At 42.4% G+C, this 23,529-nt stretch overlaps 1 protein-coding gene across 2 annotated transcripts; it reads right to left on the bottom strand.

The window, feature by feature from the left end:
• Window positions 1-210: 210 nt before the first annotated feature.
• On the bottom strand, window positions 211-13,017 carry zbtb7c (zinc finger and BTB domain containing 7C). 2 transcript variants are annotated; one of them, XM_085926897.1, is made up of 4 exons: window positions 12,884-13,017; window positions 3,303-3,960; window positions 2,515-3,176; window positions 211-1,823 (listed from the first exon to the last, which is right to left on the bottom strand). In XM_085926897.1, exons 2-4 carry the CDS (start codon window positions 3,948-3,950, stop codon window positions 1,322-1,324), a joined length of 1,812 nt encoding a protein of 603 aa, XP_085783023.1. In that variant the 5' UTR covers window positions 3,951-3,960; window positions 12,884-13,017; the 3' UTR covers window positions 211-1,321. The 2 variants fall into 2 exon arrangements, with proteins under 2 accessions (XP_085783023.1, XP_085783024.1); XM_085926898.1 differs by lacking the exon at window positions 12,884-13,017 and adding an exon at window positions 7,389-12,215.
• Between the last annotated feature and the right edge of the window lie 10,512 nt (window positions 13,018-23,529).

Consider the following 23,529-nt stretch of genomic DNA (forward strand, 5'->3'; position numbering starts at 1 on the left):
TATTATTGTCATTGACAAGCAAACTGGCACAGTAGTTGTAGAAGTACACTAGAAAAATGAGGCATTATTTGCATTTATAATAAATATATACTATACAGTGCTGTGAAGAAGATTCTAGCCTCTTAATAGTTTTTCTTTTAATTTATACATGTATAGACTCTATTGTTCATAATGAATAATTCCGTCGTGAAATAAAGCTCACACACCGGGTTCAACATGTCATGTCTTTATAAAACATTTTGCAAAATATAGCCAAGGCTCATTCATTTAAATATGCATAAATAGCACATACACACTCTTGCGCGCACGGACACACAAAAGTATTTTCATCCCCCATTTCAAGTCAAATAAATGTGATTAAGAGTCCTTGTGGAGACACATGACGTTTTGTTTACGAAACATTGATTTGTGACTCATTTGTGTCGCAGCAAAGTCTTTGGAAGCTTTACTTGCCCATTTGAATGTGCTATGTACAATAGTGCAGCGGAAGGAAAACTTGTTCTTTAGTCCACTTCAATTGTTGTGTATTTCAGCTTTGCCCTTAGTCCTGATTCATATATAAATAGTATGTTACATTCATCTTTGTCATTAATAACTTTTGATTTCCTGAACAAAATGCATCACTGCATATTTCCTTTGAGCCTTTGAGTGTATCAGAACTGTTCTAACAGTCATCTTTAATGCTTAGCAACTGTCCATTTGTATTTTAAACATCCATGCATCCATTTTGTATATGCTATCATGCCAAGTCACTTAGACTGTCGACAAATATGTTCACATTTACACCTATGGACAAATTAGTCTTCAATAACATTCATGATTTTGGAATGTTAGAGGAAGCTCTATCAATTTTTGATACGTTTGGCACCAGTAGATTCACTTATTAACTTTAAAATATTTTTTTCCAACCGTAACATTTTGGGCTGCCAATTGTTGGGCACAGAGACAAACAGACAAACAACCATCCACACTCACATTCAGACCTAAGGACAGTTTAGAGTCTTCAATAATATTTTTGGAATGTAGGAGGAGGCTTTAATACCGTGGGAAAACCCGCCCAACCCAATCACAGGCAGAACATCGACTCCTAGCAGGATAGCCAAAGAACCCGAGCCTGAGGCAGACCTGCTCATACACTGCTGCTCATCGGTATTTGTAATTACAATAACAACAACCTCTCCCTAAGTGCATGTAAACATTCGCAAGGCTTCTCAAATGTGACGGAATGATTGTGGTGTGTTTTTATTTTCCCATAAAAATAGAAGCTAAAAAGTCAGGAAGTTCACTGATTTCTCTTTGTGTCTGTTAGTGCGCTGTTAGTTCATGTGGCAGTCTCCGGGATGGGCGGGGCCCGCTCCAATCTGACGGTCCAGGGGTCCGAGGCGGCCGCGTAGAAGGGTGAGCGGGCCAGCGCGTCTTCCCCCGCCAAGGCGAAGGCAAACACCCCTCGCTGGCGCTCCGCCGCATCCTTCTCCTCAACGTTCTGGTATGACTTGAAACCGGTTCCCTCCAAAACACCTGCGGTTGAGGCGGCGGTGGGCGGGCGCAGGTAACCAGCAGTGGGCACAGACCGCCAAGCGGCCGGCTTGCGGCCTCGGCGTGGGCGGGAAACCCGGCAACTCTGCCTCTTGAGGTGGCGGTGCAGGTGGTCGGAGCGTGTGAAACTCTTGTAGCAGTGCTCGCACTGGTAGGGCCGCACACCAGTGTGGATGCGGAGGTGGTTCTTCAGATCGTAGTTGTGCACAAACTTGGAGTTGCAGTGCAGGCAGATGTATGGCCGTTCGCCCGTATGCTTCCTCATGTGGATCTTCAGCTTGTCCTGTCTGCCAAGCAGAATGAAACGCAGTGTTATTAAAAACAGCAAGCTAAGCTAAGCTAAGCGCTATGAAAGGTACCGACCCAGAATTGGGAGTGACCTGACAATTTCTCAGAATGAGGTCACCATTAGAAACGGCTTTCTTGAGAGCTGACCGGTTTTCTCCCATTTCTCTAATTGTTCCGTATGACTCTTACTCAAACAGGATGGGAGTGACCCAAGTGACAAAGAATTGAATATTCTCACACCACGATAACGATTATTACCATTATTGTGATAGCATTCATACCTCAGGACAGTTTAGTGTTACTTTTAGTGTCAAGACATACAATGTACGATAATGATGAGAGGATAGAATGTCAAGTTGAGGTTTGCTGGTTGAAAGTGTGTCAAAGCCGTGGGCGGGTGTCACATCCCCCTCGGAAAAATTATCTGAAGGGGGTTTCCGCACTTAATCTTCACTTGAGATGATCCTTAGATTGGTGGGTTATGGTGGGCGCTTTGTTTTTCATGAACCCTTCCACTCTTGGACAAAACAGAGAAGTAGTGTTTGGTTCAGTTTGGTACACAATTCTGTGTGAATCTTGGTAAAGGGTAGTGATGTATTTTGGGCACCATTTTGCCGGGGGACCAGTCTAAACCGGAGAAAAAAACCCAAATGGTACTAACCAGAATCCGCTTTGATTCTGTTCACTGACCTGGTGAAGCGCACCTCGCAGATGGTGCACATGTATGGTTTCTCCCCCGTGTGGGTCCTCATGTGTCTCGGTAGTTTCCCGGCCCCCTGGATGATCTTGTTGCAGATGGGACACTGCTGTGAAGACTTGGGCTTCATCTTCCTCTCCTCTTCCAGTTGCCAGGGTGGAAAGAGCGCCCCAAGGTGAGATGCCGAGTTCAGGAAGCTCAGGTATGAGCGGAAGTCAGCCTCGTCCTTGACTACTCCCAAGGAGTGACTTGAGGGCGGCATGGGGCCGTTGGCGCCGCACAACCCCGAGCTGACAAACTCCTTCAGGAAGTCGCCGTGAAGCAAACCGGGCAGCACGTCGTCTTTTATTTCTTCTTTGATGATCTCCCGTTTTACGGCCAGATCAAGAGGCCCGGGTGGGGGGTTGTCAGGCGTCGGGTAGATGGCGGGCACCCTCGGGGAGCCGCCGCCCGCGCCGGAGTGCTGATGAATCCCCGGTTCTAGGAAGTGCTTGGGAAATGCCGGGAAGTCGGCGGCCCACATAGAAGGGTAGAAGCCAGGCAGCAGAGGAGAGAAACTGGCCCTCCTGTCCAGAGCGGGCATGCGAGGGTACAGGCCATCTTGGAGGAGTGACTCGATAGAGAAGTTCTTCAGGGTGCGGTTCTCCAGATTCTCCTGCAACAAGACAAATAGTCAGTTTAGCTACTACCCCCAATGCTAGCAAAATGTTGGCATCTCAATTCTCATTGTGATGGTACCTGAATCCAATGAGAGGTGGGAAAGTCAATGGCTGAGGCCTACCTGCTTTGCATGCATACTGTCAAGCGACCGCTCCTGGTAGGTGGAGGTGCTGGGCGGCAGCGACTCGTCCATCCCCGCAGGATCCCCCCTGCTCTCCGACGACCTGTCGTCGTCATCCTCCTGATCATCGTTCCTCGACCCGTCTTCCTCTTCCTCCTCTTCTTCTTCCTCATCCTCTACTTCTTCTTCCTCCCTCCCTTCAGAGCCTCCACCTTGTCCCCCACCGCTGTCCATGATCTCCAGGCACACGTTAATGATGCAGGGGATCTCCAACATTTGCGCCGCATTCAGGATCTCACTGACATTGGACGCCGTCACCGTCAGCGTGGAGGTGTAGGCGAACTCCAGGATGGCGGTGAGCGATTCCGGGGCCACAAAGTCAATTTCGTAGATGGCCGCGGAGGGCGTGGGAGCGGCGGCGTGGTGGTGATGCCCGTCCTCGCAGTTGGCCACGGTGAAGAGCTTCTTGAAGTAGTGACTGCAGGCGGCCAGCACTGAGCGATGACTGCGGTACTCCTGGTCGCGCACGATGAGGACCACGTCGCAGAGGAGACCGTCGCGACGCTGCTCGTTGAGGCTGCACAAGACATCGCTGCTGTGATTGGGGAATGGGATTCCGATGCGGTCTTCCTCTCTGTGATGGACCATCCTCCGCTCTCTGGGTAAGAACCAATATAGAAATGTTAGCTTGTTATACATATACATAAATGATCCATTCTCAATTAAAATAGCACCTGAAGCACGTTGGCATTTTCCATCAGAAATGTTTAAAAATGATAGAAAACAAATACGATCATTCAATGACCATCAACACAGAATAAAAAAATCATACTCATCTTTCTTTATTATTTGGTTATTTTTATAACCTTAAAGATGAAGGTCATGAAGCAATTGGATTCGCATACCATGATGGGAGAACCGCAAAAGAGTTTAGATCATTGTCGAGATAATCACATCCTGCTGCAAAACACTTGTTCTGCACTTTTTCTTCAACTCTCTCGTAAATGAGGTGCTGGCCAAGTCTTGCCCACCAGCTGTCGAACTTAAAGCTGATGCAAAATTGTCGGGTAAAATGCAACAAAAAATGATAAATAAATAAATAAATAAATAAACATAGTCTACATGGAAGAATGAAAAGGGAAAATGATTAATTAAAACAAACATGTTACAGAATAAATCAAAGGGCAAATTCAGGAGTTGATCCCTCATTTTTCCACTGGAATGACATTTAAAAATATCGCCCGTCCAGATTTTACAATCATGATGCAGATAAAGAATGATACAGAATAAAAATGACCTCCATTATTTCCGACTGGGGGAAACAAAAATCCAAGAGTCCCTCAGTTCACCTGCAGCCACACACCTATGTATAAGCTTATTGTCTTGTTGCTAGGGAACGGTTGCTATGTTGACGCCATTGATCGAGTGATTAACAGGTCCATAGAGGACGTTGCTTAACCGGATACAAGCCCTCGGGCCTGTGCAAACATCCCGTGGGAAAAAGTGTAACAAAAGAGCAACTGTCCAGTAACTAGTTAGATACATAGACAGATTTATAATATTAACTGTTAACTTGAGTAACACACCTTGTCCTCATGTACTGTATGTTGGAGCAAGCAACCAAATTTCCGATCGAAAACTCAAGGCACCTAAATGAAGTCCAACAATGTGAGTTCATTCAATCAATCAATACAGTGATAAAATAGTGAGAATTATTTTGTGCTTAATTTATTTGTGCCTTATACATAATGATCATGGAATATCATACCATTTCAAAATAGTTACCTATGACGGGATAACTCTTTTTATAAAAATGATTCACTCAAAATAAGAATAAAAAAAAATTGCCTTATTCATAAGAAATAAGAAATTAAAAGCTGAACTTAAATACATACATAAGATGAAATATCTAATACATATAATCCGAAATCATACATAAATAAATAAATAAAAATTTAATTGAAATTCATGAGCACAGTTCTATTGTCAAGTACTACCAGGATTCTGTGCACATGAAAGAATCGAACCCCCTCAAAAATACAAAATGTCGAGCGTATGCCCTCCATTAAAAGTGAAAGCGTGGGTAAAAGGTGCTGTGAAAGGTTCCCTAACAGGTTGCACAAACAGCAGAGGAGGGGCCCCTCCCTGCCTGCGCGGCCCCCGCCTAGGCAAACAATAAAAAGACGGCGCCTGGGAAGTGTCATTTTGTTTGCTCCGAGGCCATCCTCATACTACCCACTGACCCACCCTGGAATGACGAACGTACACGTGCTCCCACACTGTACGCCTGCTCTGGATCGCAGTGGCCAGCCCCTAATTACAACGTGGAGAGGATCTAAGGAGGATGTGCCACATAGACATACTGAAGGGTGGGGAGGGTTGGCGCGGTAGCCATGATTTCCCCACCCTCAACAGCTTTTCTTCAGCCAAGTGCACTTGTTATGCCTTTAGGGCGGCAACTCGTCTCTTTTAATCACCACTCCGAATTAAATATAAAAGTTGAAGTGAGGGAAGAAGATTCCTTTAGTCAGGCTAAGGCTTCATCTAATACAAAAAAATGCTTTGTCACCATCTTGTGGCACCTATAGGCAATTACAAAGCTGTTAGGTGGACTTCAATTGCGCATGGGTTGTTGCTATATGCGCTGCGCAGTCATTTCACAAATAAATCCCCACACGTTATTGATTAAAAAATCCTTATCAGAAAATAGATTAGGCAAACAATGTGCAATTTGTTTTCCTGGTCTCTTATTGCTTGGCAAGACTTCATAGAGCTGAGTCATATGAAATACATATTTGAGGGTAGAATTGAGAATTGCTTGGATTTTTTTTTTTTTACCTTGGCTGTTTGTGACCCCTTTTCATTCATTCATTTATTCATTCATTGGTGCCAATCCACAAAAATAAATTTGACCCCAGCCATTCTTACTATGCTGTTGCCAAGGCAACTCAGGGGGTCAACTGAAGCAAAAGAGAGCAGATAAAAAACAGGGAGGGTCAACTGGAAATCAAACATTATTGGACATACACTATGCTAATTAAGCCAAGCACCTTATGTACAAATTTCGTTAAACTTTTTGGCTCTGGTGGGGCACTACTTTACTTGCAGCCCTCCATCGAGGATAAGTTTCTCTGTGACGGTCCATCCAACTTATTAAAGCAACCCCCTCACCTCTACCTCTACCTCCACTTCCTCCTTATCACCACCACCACGAGGTCCTGACACTGGGCAGCCAGACCCCGCAAATCATCCGCCCATGTCACAAGCAGATGCTCATTTTGTCCTAAACGACTAAAATGCTGTCAGGCCTGTGCGGGAAATCATTCATTTCGAGGCAAAAGTTGATGGCGAGCGGCCAAACAAACCTGTCAACAGCCCCCCTTTGTCGCCCCACCTTATTAAAAGAACATTTGAGCTGCTGTGGGTGTTGACTGTCACACAGGAGACTCCAATTGCTGTCCATCACTACCGAGTTATGCTTGGAAGTTTACGCCTTAATTCACGATTAAATTGGAGCAGAGTCTCACTGGTGTTTATTTGGATGAAACACTAATTAACCACAAGTAATAATTTGTCATCTTAAATAATAATGTTAGTAACTTTGAGGCAAACAGAAGTAGCCCGTAAACAGATATTAGTGTAACACCAGTCATTAGATGCGGTAAGTACATGATGTCAGAACGTCAACAGTCACCTCGTGTGACACTTCAAATTCCTTTGATTATTTCATTCGGGTTTGAAAGATAATCAAATATAGTATTGATGTATTATCAAGCTGAGATATTTTGTGGTTTGCTGACAAGAGAAGCAACAATAATAACCAAAAGAAAAAAGAAAAAGAAAATTTGAGATAAATTTAAACAATAAAAGAGATACTTAAGTAATTAAAACAATAAGACCATAAAAATAACTTCATCAAATCCAACTTAGAACATTTTTGCCCCCTGTCAAGGCGGCATGGATATTAATTAAAACACATTGCGCAACCCACACGTGTCTTTCTCAACATGCTTGTTCACACAAACTATCATATAAACACCAGAAAAAAAGCAAAACAGACTCAAAGTTTTGCGCTTCATCACATACCTTTTTTTTTTTTTGTCCAATCCCGACTAGTGTGAACTTCTGGCGGCCTTTGCGTGACCTCTCAGCATTTCCCCCTTTTTTGACTATCCGTCAATCAGTTTTTGAATCAATCAAGCTCCCATTCATAAAAATATTCAACAGCAACAAAAAATAAGCCCAAGAGGAGAATCCAAAGGCGATGCCGCCGGTTGGCGCAGGTTGTCGGGTCTGTGAGTGAGTATGTTAAGAGTGCGAGATAGCAAGCAGGGGACTCAGGTTGTGTGTGTCTATGTGTGAGTGTGTGTGTGTGTATGTGTGTGTGAAAGGAGTGCTGGGGAGAGGAAAGGGAGGGGAGGGCCGAGCAGCAGCACTGCGCTGCGGAGATGTCGCACCGCTAGTTTTTATAGCAGGGTGGGTAGCTGCAAGATAATAATACCCCATCCTCCTCCACAACACAAGTGTATGTGCACTGTGTAATAAGCCCCATGGCGCAGACACCCTCTGATTTAGGTCAGACAAAAATGAATTTTTAGTCGTGTTCGAGGGGACCGGGGGCAAAAGGAACTCCGAGGGATTGTTTGGGGAGAAGAAAAGAGAAGGCGAGAGAGATTCGGGAAAACTATTTAGCCGTTAAGACTGGGATGTCTGACAGCACGGAGATGGATGGATATACAACTGTAATTTAAAACTGCGTCGTTTTGAATCTTTTTTATGACAATGTTACACAAGATTATTGGCATTTTGGCATCAATTAAAATGTCATTTTTTTATTCATTGCAATGAAAAGAAAACAAAGTGGTCCCTTGAGTTATCACCGTCACTTTTTTATTTGTTTTTATTTATTATTATTATTTTTTGAATGTTAGCTATGGTAGCAACAAAGTGCTTGTTTCACTCCAAGTTGAAGTTTACTTTAAAATTAAATAATTGTGTGAAATCAACCAAAACACATTAACCATAATAATTTGTGAACATCTATTATCTTAATGCTAACACTATGCAAACAACAATGGATGAGCAAACAAAACTCGTTAGATATGGAGGTTATAAATCTTAACACAAGCTGTAGTCATTGGTCCGGCAAATTTTTGATTGGTTACGTTTAACCCTTTCGAGGATCCATAGCAGAAAGATGTCAACGTGATAGTGGCTTTTTAAAATGAAAATAAAAAAATAAAAACTTTTTACACACTGTCACTTTAACTGTCAGGGCTCCAGTTAGTTTTAAGTTGAGATAAGATTAGGAATAGTGGTTATGGTTCACACTTCGATGTACACTAGAAATAAGGTTAAGATTAAGGGTTAGGTTCAAGACGGGTTAAGTTTTGGGCAGATGGTAGCTTGGACACAGTATCAACGTTATGGCAGCAGAGTTCGTTTAAACTGAAACAAAAGCGTCAAGTGTGAACATGCCTGAGATATTTCTTTGTGTCCAACAGCACTGACACAGTGTAACCGTGGTCCATCTGGCTCGCACAAAAAAAAAAACACAAGTCGACGAGCCCACTTCCCCTCGGCTCCTGCTGAGTGACACCGCTGCGGCCGACTCACATTGGCATCCAGTATATATAAACGAAGGGTTAGCCACTAACTACTAGCAGGCCAGCCAGACGGCCAGAAAAACAACATGAGACGGCCCGGCTATTCTCGCGCCTTAAGTGGCACCTGCGTGGAGCGCCTTCTTATGAACCGACATGGGGGTTTAATGGCGTCGTCGACCCGTGTGTCACTTTGACGTTGGATGAGTTCACTTCTCGCAGACTGCAAAACAAAAAAGCCGCCAGACTTTAAATGACAAACGGCCACTGTTGTAATTAGGAGGTGAGGAGCTCAGGACAGGCCAGACGAGAAAGTAGTGGACTGAATGTCGTGAAACGTCGCTGCTCATTTCCTGTTTGTGAATTTGATCTCAAACACCTGGCTTGCAATGTTAAGGTCGCGTGACTACAGAAATAATTGTGCCTAACTGTGAGGGAACGTGATGACAAACGTAGACAGGAAGTGGACATTATTGTGATGGAGCAATTGTCCAGCTTTTAACCGTCATCATGCACGGCAAGAAGAAAAAAAAGAGTTGGGAGGGACTTCACCAACCATCTTATCATGTGGGTTTTGCTATTTTTCTGGCTTTTTTGTCATTTTGTCTGTGTTGATATGATGATGAGCATAGAACAGGACTTATTGTCACATAAACTTTTTGTTAGTAATTTTCCTTAGGCTACAAGTGATGGCAGGGGTGGACAAGTGTGATGACGACCATAGGAGAGGAAGTGGAGCTTGTCAGCTAGAAATGACACAACTATGATGACATTCAATGAGAGGTAAGCAGATAACACAAGACATCTGCTCAGTGAGCATCTGAGGGATTAACTCCGCAGGTGCATTGGAGCTTTTTCTTTGGCTTGGTTTAGTGTGTGTGTGTATAGTTGTGTGTGTTTGAGTGTATATGTGGTTGTCTGTGTATGGATTTGTGTGTTTGCAAGGTGGATGAGTGTGTGTGTTTGTGTCGAATGAGTGCTAACGAGGACTAGATCTTGCAGTAGTGGGACAGCCTCGGTCTACCTTAAGGTACCGCTTGTGCTTGTGTGTGTGAGTGTGTGTGTGTCAGCAGGAGAGCCCTGAGGCACCATGGCACCTCCTAATTAAAAGCAGTCAGGCTGCAGGGCAGGCCAGACACATGCCTGTCACCTCACACACACACACTCACACACTCACACACACTACAGCAGACCTCACTGCAGTACTCACACATGGGCAAGGTGTGAGGTACAGGTCAACTATTTTGGGAGAGTATGATTCCCCCTACACACACATGCACACACACACACACACATGCACACACACACACACACACACACACACACACACACACACACACACACACACACACACACACACACTATCATCCAGGTAAATGTTTCAAAAAAAGTGTTTGCCTGCTGCCAGTTATGACACTGAAAGCATCGTTGTACCAACAACTCTGTTTATTACCTCCACCAAGGAAATTTTAATTTGTAAGCAGGTTTACATGGAATGTACCCAACCACAAAACAGCAAGATACACACAACCAGATGAAAATGAGCACCCTTTCATTAAGAGCAAATGTAAGTAAAGCGTGTGCAAGCCACTAATTACCTCCACCCAAGCCCATTTGTTTTTGTGGATGATCTTGTTATGAACTGATTAGCTCACTTTTACTTCTCAAGCCACAAAACTTTGTCAAGTGAAGGGATATGTTGTGGCCCAAACGGAAGTTGATTTTGACCAATTTGCAGCACATTTTTGGTGCCATTCAAAGCATTGTTAGATTTCCATTTAATGTTGACACTGGCCGTGTTACCTGTCCACATTTTAGATGTTGGTGGGGATGCTAATGTGCTAACCGGCGGAGGCCAGGTGGGCGGATCAAGGCGGGCGGTGATGGGGTGGCATGAGCGGGCCGAGCGAGGCCATCCCACACATATGCTCAATCTCGCTCCTCTCAGGTGGGTGGACCCACTTATTCACGCCATAGCTTTCTTCTACAAAGCGTTATGAAATCACGCTTGCCTCTATGCCGCCCTCTTCTTCTTCTATGTGACAATCAACTTTGGCTCCAATCAATCAATCAATCAATCAAAATCAAACATATATGTGAAATATTGCAGTCATTAACGAGAACAGGTAGATAGATTTGAATAAGAAAATATTAAAATACAAATGAGGCACTGCTTTTCTGTTCATTAATAAAAAAATTATTAAAATTAAATGAAATCAATATCGATATGAGGAAGAGAAGATAACGCCATCTCAACCGGCTGACCTCCGGGAGCGTGAGGTTTCGCCTCCTAGTCAGCTGCTGTGTTTTTGGTGAGGAATGCGAGTGTACACAAATCCAAGCTTTTTTTTGGCAGGCAGGCAGGGCCCGGGCCTCCCACCCACGACAGCCTCTTCAAGCCTCCGCCCATATATATCCTCTATTCATCGACTTAGTCACCCAGCCAGCCCCATTCCACATAAGCAACCTGGACTTTGCTCCTGTACGGAGGAGGAGGAGGTCCGACACGCATGCACATGCACGCATAAACATAGCTGATAGAGGCATGCTAAGACACACTCGGCTACTGTGTCCACACTTACACAGTGAATCATAAAAAATGATTTTTTTTTTCCCCCACCCACTGTCAACTAAACAGAGCTGTCATTCCACTTTAAAAATTGCATTTCATTGTCACTGGCAGAGCAAGATTTTTTTGTCTAAGGGTAGCCGTGGGGAGGCTAAGGACAAAAAAACCAAAACATTTTACAAACCACCACCATTTCTGAAAAAGCGCTTATAAAAACAAAAAGTTGAGAAAAACAAATGAGAAAATACCCAAAAAAATATTATTTCGCCTGGCACCTGAGTGGGGTGGGGGGAGTCACCCATGCATTTTTAAGGGAGGGGTGCCAGTGCCCCTCACAGGCCCCCCCTTTAGCTACGCCAGTGTGTCATTTGTCCACATTTTGTCCAATCAGAGGCCGTAAGAAAGTCAAGTGCTGAAAAAGGACAATTAAAAACAAAGTTAAAAATGCATGACTAATGCATGCATGTATATATTGCCTTTATTGAATTGCTACTCTGTATTACAGTAAAACATTGCCAAATTAAACCTTGCCAAATCTTACAAGACTCCAGCAAACTTTTATTTCTGTATGACATTATCATCCACCAGACGAATCCTATTTCTATTTTTGTCCCATGTGACAAAAACGTGTTCTTTTGTGTATCCACTGTAAATAAAAACACTAAGTACATTCCCATTCATATTTAAAGCAACAGCGCTGAATGTCCTGCAGAGTGACATGGATCTCATGCCGCAGACCATTGCCAACACAAATTGTGCAAACATGAAGGCAACACGCCTCTGGTGATGTTTACCCATGACAAAAGGCCAACACGGATGAGCTTGAATTCCCGTCGTCCCACTGAGGTCCATCATTGTGTGTGTACACTATGTATGAATGTAGACTGTCTACTGGCTGATGTCCTCAGTTAGCTTCCACTGAGACACACCTACATCTACTTATGCAGTACACATAGTTTTAGAAATTAGTATTAGTCAATTCAATTTTAGATTAAACTCATCCTTTTTTTTTCTTACCAAACAGGTGACGGAAAGAGAATTTGACCGATAACTGGACGCGGCTCACATGTGGGATACGTCATCTTTTATAATAACCAAGTGAGTTCTGAGAAATGCCCAAAAAAAAAAAAATGGGGAGGTTTAACTGAACTTCCCGTAGGAGAGATGTAATAAGGTTACATAATGTATTACTGTCATATTAATAATACTTGTGACACACACACACACGCACGCACACACACAAAGGGCTGCTATTGGATGACTGAATTTCGTGAACCTCAATACAAGTCACTAGCCCTCACAAATACATACAACGAGTATGGCGACCCTTCACCTTCGCACTAATTGGACACTCAATATACGAAACCAGAACGATACCCATACAAAAACACATTTAAAGAGACACTAACCTTTCCCTAAATGAAGAACTCTTGTGATTTCACTTCCTCTGCTCAGTACTCGTCAGGAAGACTGACACTTGCTCAAGTTAAGACTGAAAGAGGTGGAGATTTCAGGGGTGTGTGTGTGCGTGCATGAGTGTGTGTGAGTGCAAGGGCGAGAGAAAAGGTAGCACTGTAGAAGAGGGGGGGAAAAAAACAGTTATCTTAGAAACATAACATAACAAAAAAGTGCTACACCCAAATGGGCCCTCCCTCCTCCTCTTCTTCCTCCTCCTTCTAAACCAAAACTATTTGGCACCCTTCCATTGCAAGTCCACCTGTGCTCTGGGCTAAGGGAGTGACACACAAACATACACACACACACTAAGCCTTGGAGAAAAAAAAAATGCTAATGGGAGGTTGGTTACAGTGCAGGTACAGATGACTCATGATTTCTCTCTGATAAGAACTGGTAACAATGAATGAATTGTAAACAAGTGTCACTTAGTGGCTATGTCCAAAGACACTTACTGTCCAAAGACACTTACTGTCAAAGTAATGTAAAAATTAAATAACTGCTCTCTAATAAGAATAAAATGAAGTAAAAGTGCTTTGAGTAACACTGTAACATTTGTAACTGTCTCGAATAGAAGAAACAGGAAGTACATGACTGTGCTTTATGTGTCGCAAGAAGTCGATTTCCTGTTCTATGGTTATCGTCACACTTTGACATCACATTGTGGAGGCAACACACCCACAAAAATGCCAACAAGGATAAAAGAAGCTATTTAAATGTCACAAATGTTCAGATAGCTGAAGTGTCATGAAATTATGATGTATAGGGTTAAAAGTTTAACTTTTTATATACTACATTTGGTTAAACGTAAAATTTGGGAGTTTTTGACTCCATAAAATAAAAAACAAAGAAGACACAGATGTGATACATTGTGCTTGTCAATCACTGCCGAGTTTATTTTGGGTTGTGTATGAGTAGACTGAATAAGCATGTCTAACATGTTTTTTTTTTGGAGGTTACATATGTGTGCCATAACATTGTAAAAAGGCAGAAAAAATAAAGGAATGCACAGTCAACAAGATTGACTCATGTTAGGTGTCCGGAGAAGACATCCATTATAAACTGGCAGCAGGCGAGGATGAAAAATACTGTTTGTGCAAAATTACCATCAAGTGTCACAACAACAACAAGATAACACAAGTGCTCGGACAAAACATTGGGTCCACCTGCTCCATCTAATGACATCCAAAAATAATAACGCTTATTAATGCGCTTGTACTCTTCATTGCACTGAGAGCTGTTCCTAATGTTTTGACAACAACAAATCAAGGCAACACCCACATGCTGCTGCCGCTTTCACGCCACCACCTGTGGAGTGGGAGTGGGAGTTGCCATCTTCATCCACCAAATGTGTCCATTTATGTTATTTCTTTATTTTTTTTTTGCTTCGTTTCTTTATTTTGTGTTGGCAGGTTTGCTCATCTGCCCGCCGACGCATGTTCTTCATATAAGCAACAAAGCCAGCAAAGGCAAGATGTTACAGCGACTGCATGCAGTCAAATAGTCTGACGGCGACGTTTTCTTTCAACACAAGTGATGGTGTTAGCTGCCCCTTTAGCGACATCGGGGAATTCCCTCACAAATAGGTGACACAGATCAACACAACAGTCCACTCCAAAAGTATTGGAACGGCAAGGTCAATTCCTTTGGTTTTTTTTGTATCATTTGTTTAACTTCAAAATCCATCGTGTGTGTATATACGTAATATATGTACCCTCCCCAGTTCTCTTCAGCCTCTCCACTCCACCCACTTAAACACGATCTCCCAAAGTTAATACCACCCCCATCCTCAACACGCACACACTACCTCCTACTATTGGCTTCGTCATACCCATGTGTCCGTTCTCCCCTATCCCACCCTTCCATGCCATCCTCCACTCCCCGCACACTCCCGTTAGGCCGTGGTGTTTTTCTTAGCCTCTCCTACACACTTTTCACACAGCTCCCCTCTGCCTAAATACACAGCGTCGTCCCACACAAGCCGGGCCCGGATGACCCACTGAGAGAGGAAGGGAGAAGAGGGGGTGGGCAACAACACCATTGGGTGCTTTTCAAGGGTGGGTAGATGGAGGTAGATGACAGCCAACACAAATCGTTTCAGTGGGATTTTGGATTCTCCTGTGGGCCACTTCTGTATGACTACAATGAGCCATACAAAATTGGAAGACTGCAAGTGCTGTCGTCAGAGGAGTTGCTTTGACTTGTTTACTCCCCTCGGGATGGGGCCAGTCAATGCGGGACAATATAAAAGTATATTTAGTAGATGATAATAATCACCATGCTCTATCAATATCCACATGATGATTATGGCCGGCAGAGAGGAGAGGGCGCTGGTCACTTGTGGCTGAGAGTGGCTAAAATAGCCACGCCGCTAGTGACGGCAAAGACTAGCGAGGCGATGGTAGCGCGCTGGCGGCAGCGTGCAAACCGCGCACTGACACAAACGACACAAATGACTGGCCTCGCGTGGCTTTCATCTCAACGGGGAAGCCGAGGCACTGCTCAGACACAAGCGACGGCCCGCCAAAAAGACATAAAAAAAAAAAAGTATAAAAACACAGTGCCGAAAGGCCAGGAAGCATTTTATTTCTGCATCCCCGTGGCGGCTTTTACGGAGGAAGACGTTCGCCTTTTATATGACACGCTGCCTTGACTAAATGTTTTTATAAGCCTGAGTTTATTTAGTGTGCGTGGTAGAGCACCACAATTTACATAAATGCAGCTTGTTATAAAATACATCAAGTAGTGATGGTGCCTTGTAAAAGAACTTTATGTTAAGCTAATGATAACATTAAATGTGATCCAATAAAAGAGCTGCATCAAAATATTCAGCTTTTACAAAGCTTTCACTTTTAATTATGCATAGCAAATAGCCACTGTGGATTTTTTTCTGTGACACGGAGTAATGTCATTGATCTGTTTTAACTATGGAAATTAAATCATTTGGATTCTACCAACAAAATTATCCAAAGAAAAACAAAATTTGGAAATTCTGTATGTATTATTCACTGTATGTCACACTTAATGACATTATCTGTAGAAAAAGAGTTTTTTACTGTAAACAAAAAACTACAACAAACCAGACAGGGATTTAAACCCCCAAAAATACAACACAGCTATAGATGTAAATGTACTTATCTCATAAATGTAAATTTTGCGCTACTTTGATTTGGAATAGCTGTATCTGTCACAAGCACTCATATTAATGTCATTTTTGTGTGTGTTGCCAGGTCAGTGTGCCCACTCAGCAGGCATGAGCAGGAGAGGAGGTGGGAAGATAAGCGAGGACAATGGAGGATGAGCGGCCTATCATATTGGCAATATATGACGATGCAGTCAATAGGTTGCAATTGACACATTGGAAGGAAGAACGCTCCGTGCTGCAAGACAAGGTACTACAACTGCAGGCATACAACTCTAAATTTGGATTTGCCTGTATACGCTTGTATACACTGAAGTATCAATACTGTAAATACTGTATTTTAAGAGATGCGATACCTTACAAACTCAAATGTGTGTGTGTTTGTGTGTGTGTGAGTGTGCACGGCCCCTGTCTACCAGCTGCCAGTGTGTAGCACTCAATCCGGCGGAGGCGCAGGCCTAATTACAGGCGCAAGGCTACAAATTTAGCCAGCATGCTAACCATAACAGAGGAGGCAGCAGGGAGGGGATGGCCCGGAAAAGTCATAGGCCGGACGGGAGCTTCATGAGAGCGGACCACAGGGACGAGGAGGGAACGGGGGGGGGGGTGGGTTTGGCGGTCCTGCGACTCTATTTCAGGATGCGCCGCGCTCGTTATTTATCATCGTCTCCAACCTACAATTGACTAGCGAGCATACCCCCGCCTCAGACACGCACTCCCCGCCCTGGCTTTTATGTCTTGCCAAACTTTTAAGAATATCCAATTAAAAAAAAGAAAGAAAAAAAAAAAAAAACAAGAGTCAAACGCTTACATACAAGCGTGTGGACAGTTTAGCGAGCGCGCGTGTTGGCAGTTCAACTCAAAGCTCACCCACGACTCTACCACTTCCACCCACAGTGTCCTCTATACAGCTGCTCTCGCTGAGCCAAACTCACACCTCAGCCTCATCCCTCGCTCCTCTCCTCGATAAACCACCCTCCCTCCATCGGTCCAACCGTCCGTCCGGCTATTTGGCCATACATCCAGATTCCATCCAACCGCCAATTATTACATTCATCTGTCATCTCGCCATAAATTCACTTCATCAAATAATCTCGTTTATTCTACTCTACTAGCGTCTTTGTATCAAAGCGTACTTGTGTTCTCAGTGAACTTGTGCCTTAGTCCACTTACAAGTAAGTATAGCATCTGGCAAGGCGGTGGTCGTAACTGTACTTGTGTACTTGAATCAGAGTGCCTCATTGTCCCATCTTAATGTGTGTACTTGTGTCCTACTTGTGATGTCATCGGCCTGTGTTCGTAACTACCTACTTTTAAACCGCTCGCTGTGTATTCATCCAATCAAGAATAATCCTTGGAATGATGGGATGATTGGAAAGAAGCGATGATTCAGCAACAAAGTCAACAAGAACAGAGGAGTTGACTCACACAACAGCCCGTGTTGAGGCTCTCTTCGGTGTTTGTTTGCTCTTTAGCACTCCTTTGACTCTTTACTTACCACAAATGTGTCAGGTCTTAATTTTTTCCTAAAAGTTTTTCTAGATACTTTTTTCTCCCCACAATTTAAACAATTTAAAAAGAATCTGACTATTCTCCAAAGCGTCAATTTTGAGTGAAACAAATTTACCTTGACCAACATAACCAAAATCAACAATAAACTGTAAAGTGTATTTCACGCACTTGGATTGAAGATGCCGAGGCACGTATAAAACGCAAGACAAGTTGTTTTTATAGTTAGTCCAAGACAAAGTGCGACCCGATTAGATAAGTCGAGACACGTAAGGGATGACATTCAGAAAGGATGGTGATGAGTCATGTGTGAATTTCACAGTCAGCAGATCGTGACCCACTTTGAACGCGTTAGACGTCCTTCTAAGTCGCCGTCATAAAGTTGGTTTTTACATCCATCTATACATCTCCTCAGCCACTTTATGGACAAACATAAATAAAAATTCGTTCGTTTCTTAAGTGATCCGACCCAAGCAGAAACCCACACGCACCCAGATTAGTTGCGGCCGATGGGCGAAGTAACCCGGTGCTCACCTTTTAGAAGCGACGCCCACCGTCGGTTGGAGCTCTGCCGTGTCAGCGTTGCATTGTGGGAAATGAGGAGGAGTGGGTGGGTGGGTGGTTGGGTTGGCTTGACCTTTTGACCTTTCAGCTAAACTGGCTCAGGGCATGTCTACAGCTACCGATGCCGATCGATTGCCCTCCACCTCTAAACTTTATTTTCATAAAAGGACCTTCTGGGTTTGTCATACTTTTACACAGCTGCCTTCCAGCTCATTAAATTCCATATACAGTAGTGCATTATTAACCTGAAAAAAAGAAAGAAAGAGTTGTATGCTCATTAACATAAGATTTTGCCCACACACCATTAAATGCAATGTTCAAGTTAGCTGATCTTGACAGATTAAAAATATATAGTACAAAAAATATTTTTATCTTGTACTTTTTGAAGAAAAAGCACCCTTTAAAAAAAAAAAGCAAAGAAACACTGACGCTGAACTATTTAGGCATTTTGTATCTTTGCAAGCACAACACACAACCGTGTCGATATTAAGCACTAGTCGATGACTGTTCCATTTCCCCCCCCACCTTCTTTTCCATGTCCTCATCCCTCCACCCCGTCCGCCTCTGATTCCTTTCCTGGCCGCCTGAAAAGCAGAGGTGCAGCTCAAGGCACTGACCTCGCCGCCGAAACCCCCAGGAGGGATGATGACCATTTCTTGGCTTCCGGGTGTCTCGGACAAAAATAGCACCGAGCCAGTTGCCTTCACTGCCTATTAGTGCTGTCCATGACACCGGCGGACATGACACGACGTTTAACATACAGGCATGTCCTCAAAAGTGACATCATTGCTGCATGATGCCATGATGGGAGGAGAGCAGGGAGGAGGTTCAAGAGGTGCAACATGTGATGACCATAAAGATGTGAGTAAGACATCTGAAAAGCCAGCTATTACTAGTGTAAAGAGAGTGCAGGAATCATATCCATGTCTACAGGAATAAGTTTTGCTTCTGGTTTTTGGGTACGTTGAACACATGCAGTAATTATACGTGGCCGTTATGGCTACATGCTACATACCATTCAAGAACTTTTTCTTTTTTTTCCAGAAATTCAGTTAGATTTTGTACAAAAATGTGCTCAAGTAAAAGTTGAAAATATATATTTCGGAGGTGATGCTGTATTTAGTTGTTTAAATTACAAAGATGCTATGCACAGCTACAGTAAAGTATGATTCTCAATTTTTTTTTTTATTGCTGGGGTCATGCAACTTTCAACTTTTTATTCTTAGAAATTATATAAATTAATAATTTAATTTACTGTTGAAATAATACATTAAGTTACGTCTTCTTTTTCTAACAACAAACAAAACTTCTCAAAAGTAACCATATTTTACTTTATTCTGGAATCTTCTGAGTTTTTTTTCCTAAAAATCAACTAAATACATCTTCACTTTGGTATTTGTAAAATACAATTGTCATGTATGAAATATTTTTCTTAAAAAAAAACAACAACTTTAATTTTAGTTAGTTTGAATGTTCCAAATTCATTCTAGCAAGTTCTGACTTATTTTTGTATTTAAAAAAAAGAAAGAACAAAAAAATACTTGATTGGCTTATTTTCACAAGTCTGTACAGTCTAATTGTCCTGAGAACAAATTTGCATTATTTTCTTGGAATTCTATTTTTCTGACATTCCATGTACCAACAAAATGTTGGTGTGTAGAAGTGACAGGATTAGGTGGTTGTGCCTTGGCTGAGATTTTACAAGAGCTCTGAGTTGAATGAAGCCTTTATTGGCCAAGGTGGTAAAATAAACACCAATCTGTACACAAATTATCAAATTAGTGTGACGGTCTGCTCGACAATCATTTACAGCAAAGTGTTACATGATGTGCACTCACATGCACGCACTTGTACCGAGCATGCGGTCATTGTTGTTTTACAGGCTTTTTTTTCATGTTTGCAGTTGCCAAACAGCCGTTTATTTTGGCGGAACCAAATAAGAAGCTAGTAGTTAGAAGGAAGAAGAGACCAAAAAAAGAACAAAACTAAAAACGTTTTAATTATGATTCCATCAAACGTGGACTTTGATTTTGGGATGTTTGCTTGTCATGGTAAATTTGAGAAGTGAAGTCTAATTGTGGATGTTTGGCAACTTGTTTATGACAAAATATAATGATGTGAAGTTGCTTCACAGAATTCCCCCAAAAACAATTATCGATCTCATATGAGTTCATACTTTTTTCTTTTATCAAAGAAAAACTTCGCTTCTTAAGTTTTGGCTTTGCTTTGAAACAAAACTGACAGTTTCTCAAAGAACGAGGGAAATAAAACAACTATTCTTGTAAATCAACTTTAATTCCTGAAAACATATCATAACATAACATATCCTGGGGAAAAATGCATGTCAAGATCTGACTTTTCCTCTTGAAAAACTCTATTATGATTTTCCAATTCAACTTTTTCTTCCAGAAAAAAATCTCTTTATTCTCATAAGTTACCATTAGTGTTTCTATAAATAAACTCATTAAAATAAGAACGCAACTGTATGACCTCCACATCCATTATCTTCCATCCAAAAAGTGAAACCAATCAAAACAGTTTAAGCATTTGTCCCATCCACTCCACATTATGCATTGCAAATGGCGGCTATACGTGAGAGGAGGTGTTGAGGGGCATGCAAGTAATGAAGCTCATGCAACGTGAGAAGGCCAATTAAAGCTTACGTGTGGTGGCCGCCACCATGCTGTGCTTGGGCTCCCTCCGGGCTAAAAGACACAAGCTAGTAAACACTTTCTCTCTCTCACACACACACACACGGACGCACACCCAAGAGCTCCCCAAAATTTTGATTGACACTTTGGATTTTCTGCCTCATTTAGCAACATGCATACAACAAAACATTAGCAACAGCGCTCAATATCATGTCGTGCAACTCATTTTCCCCCTAAAGAAAAACAATTAATAAATAAACCATTATTCTTCATTCACAGACATTAAAGTGTTTACTGCAGAGCTCTGTTGCTAACCAAAACAGCAGCACCTAAACACCAAACTGATTGGTTTGGAGATTAATTTTGAAAATGAAAAGATGATAGCATGTTTTTGTTATTATTATTCCTAAAATATATAGAATGTGTATACTGTGCATTTCTGTCCATCACAGTTGAGCATTTTCATCCTCTAGGAAATGTAAAACCACAAAGCATTTTGGAGGAAGGACAATGTGAAGGATGAGGGGGTGTCGCAAGGGTCCACCGGTGTCAGCCGTTGCATGGGGTCATCGTGGGGGAGGTGAAAATTAAAACGCGCGGGTGACGTCTTGCACCTTGCTACCTTGCCCTCAATGGGATCAGTGACCTGTGTATGTGTGTGCGTGCATGCGAGTGTGTGAAAAACACACATGCAGGTAGTGGAGCTGCTGTCGCTGCATATTTGAAGCCTATCATCACTTTGCTTGGTAAGAGCACGCACAAAACATTCTGATGGCAGTGTGTGCGTCTTTATGTGAGTCATATTAAAAGGACCATCGTCGTTTTGTTATTTTATGTCTATGGCTATTGTCACACTTTTCCTCTTTGTTGTCACTGATAAGCTTCTGTTGTTATATATAATTTTTTTTTACTTTCATTTCCTTTCAGAAGATGAGGAACTGAGTGATGACAACCATAGAACCAGAAATAAAATAATAAAATACATGAAAAATAATGAAAAATGTTAAAATGAATCGGCAAAATAATTGAACAAATGTTACCAAATTATTGCGTCACCTGTTGAGTTTTTTTTTTTTTTTTCAACACAGTGGACATTATTATTCAAAGTGATTTTTTTTGGCCCTGCTAAAATGAACCAGAAGTCAAATTAAAATGCATAATATCCTAAATGTTTTTTTTCTTTTCCTGTCTATGCTGCAGCCATATGCGTGCGTGTTAGTGGCCTGCATACGCGTACTACCAGGGGCCATGTGACTCAGCGTGGCTTTCGCCAGCCACATCATCGGGATGTCCTGGCACATAGACCATAATCATCTCCCAACATTAAAGGCCACCCGTTTTTCTCTACTGTGTAATAAAAGGGGACTTCCACCAAAACAACTTATAACTTTCTACAAATCACGTTCCATCAAAAGGGTTCCGTGTTGGTGTTTATTCCCACTTGTGATGGAGACTCAGACGACATTCTGACAGACTCGGGCTCATTTTTGGGTTTGTCAAGTCACGCAGTTTTGGGTCAAGTTAATAGTTATTGTGGTTTGAAAGTAGTTATGTTATGCGCTACTGTAAATGGGTTAATAGGTCCCGGGAGTAGGTCTTGTCCCAGAATATGATGACATGTAGACTGAAAAGCACATTAATAGGACAATATAATCATAAATGAACTTGTCAGGTGCTATAGTAAATATAATGACCCGATAAATCTTTCAGACTGACTACCATAGTAACAGCATGAAACTGTTTTAAACAAAAAAAAAAAGATAAAATGAAATGCAAAAAAATAGGTGATTTTTATGTTCACGCCCACAACGTCACAAACACCCCTTTTTATTTGCGCTGGTCTACAAAAATACCAGAACTAAATTTTCTACAAAAAAATGCTGAAAACATTCAATTTGTGTTCCCAACAAAAAAAAAACTGAAATAAGATTAAAAAATTTTAATCAACATTTTGAAAAAATCTAGGTCCTTTTCTGTATATAATCACTGACATGTCGAGCGTCCAACAACTGCCTAAACAATGTCTAAAAGCCGACCAATGACAAAAAAGCACCAAATTGTACCGTGAGGGCATTTCTCCCAACATCGCTCATTGGCAACGCTCCAAATGAGTGGGATGAGGACGAAGAAAGGTTGTTGTTGGACAAGCCAGACAGATAAAAAAGGGGAAAAAGAGAGACAGCAAGCCAGTGAAGGTCAGTGTTATAGACTGTAGGCCCAACTCTGAGAAAGTCTCCAAATAAAGCGGCCAGAGGGGGGAGGAAAGAGAGGGAGGGTGTAATCTCTGGCTTCACCAGAATTGAGAGGAGGGTGGGGAGGGTTTTGGACCTCGCTTCACACACACGCACAAACAAGTTGGCCATGCCAGGCGGTTAGGTGGGAGGATGTAAGGGAGAGGGCTCCACCCTTGAGCTGCAGCTTTGTTGTGTGACACATAGACAGCCCACCCTTACATTCCCACCCCTAAATTTGGCCTTGAATACAATTGCAGGTTTTGAGGGCAACAAATCGGACCCGGCCACGCAGGCGGTACCGACTCGGCGCAGAACCGGCCCAAAATGAAAAATGACTCGAGGAAAGAGGAGGTACGGCGATTTTTTTAAACTGAGTTTCAGCCCCCAAACTTTAAAGTTCTGTTTAACAATTACATGATTTTTTTTGGTTGAAAATACAGATACAAAATGCCCATTGACTTGTTAAGGAGCAACTACACAAAATTCAGTGAGCGAAATTA

This window comes from Syngnathus leptorhynchus, chromosome 12, assembly GCF_054491065.1.
Source record: "Syngnathus leptorhynchus isolate UIUO chromosome 12, UIUO_Slep, whole genome shotgun sequence".
Taxonomy (NCBI): Eukaryota; Metazoa; Chordata; class Actinopteri; order Syngnathiformes; family Syngnathidae; genus Syngnathus; species Syngnathus leptorhynchus.

What these genes read in the sequence shown, in the direction of transcription:
- zbtb7c (XM_085926897.1), bottom strand. Translation starts at nt 3,950, where the DNA reads ATGGTCCATCACAGAGAGGAAGACCGCATCGGAATCCCATTCCCCAAT. An exon ending in ACAGTATGCATGCAAAGCAG is followed by an intron (nt 3,177 to 3,302) that starts GTAGGCCTCAGC and finishes GTCTTGTTGCAG; the next exon opens with GAGAATCTGGAGAACCGCAC. An exon ending in TGCGAGGTGCGCTTCACCAG is followed by an intron (nt 1,824 to 2,514) that starts GTCAGTGAACAG and finishes TCTGCTTGGCAG; the next exon opens with ACAGGACAAGCTGAAGATCC.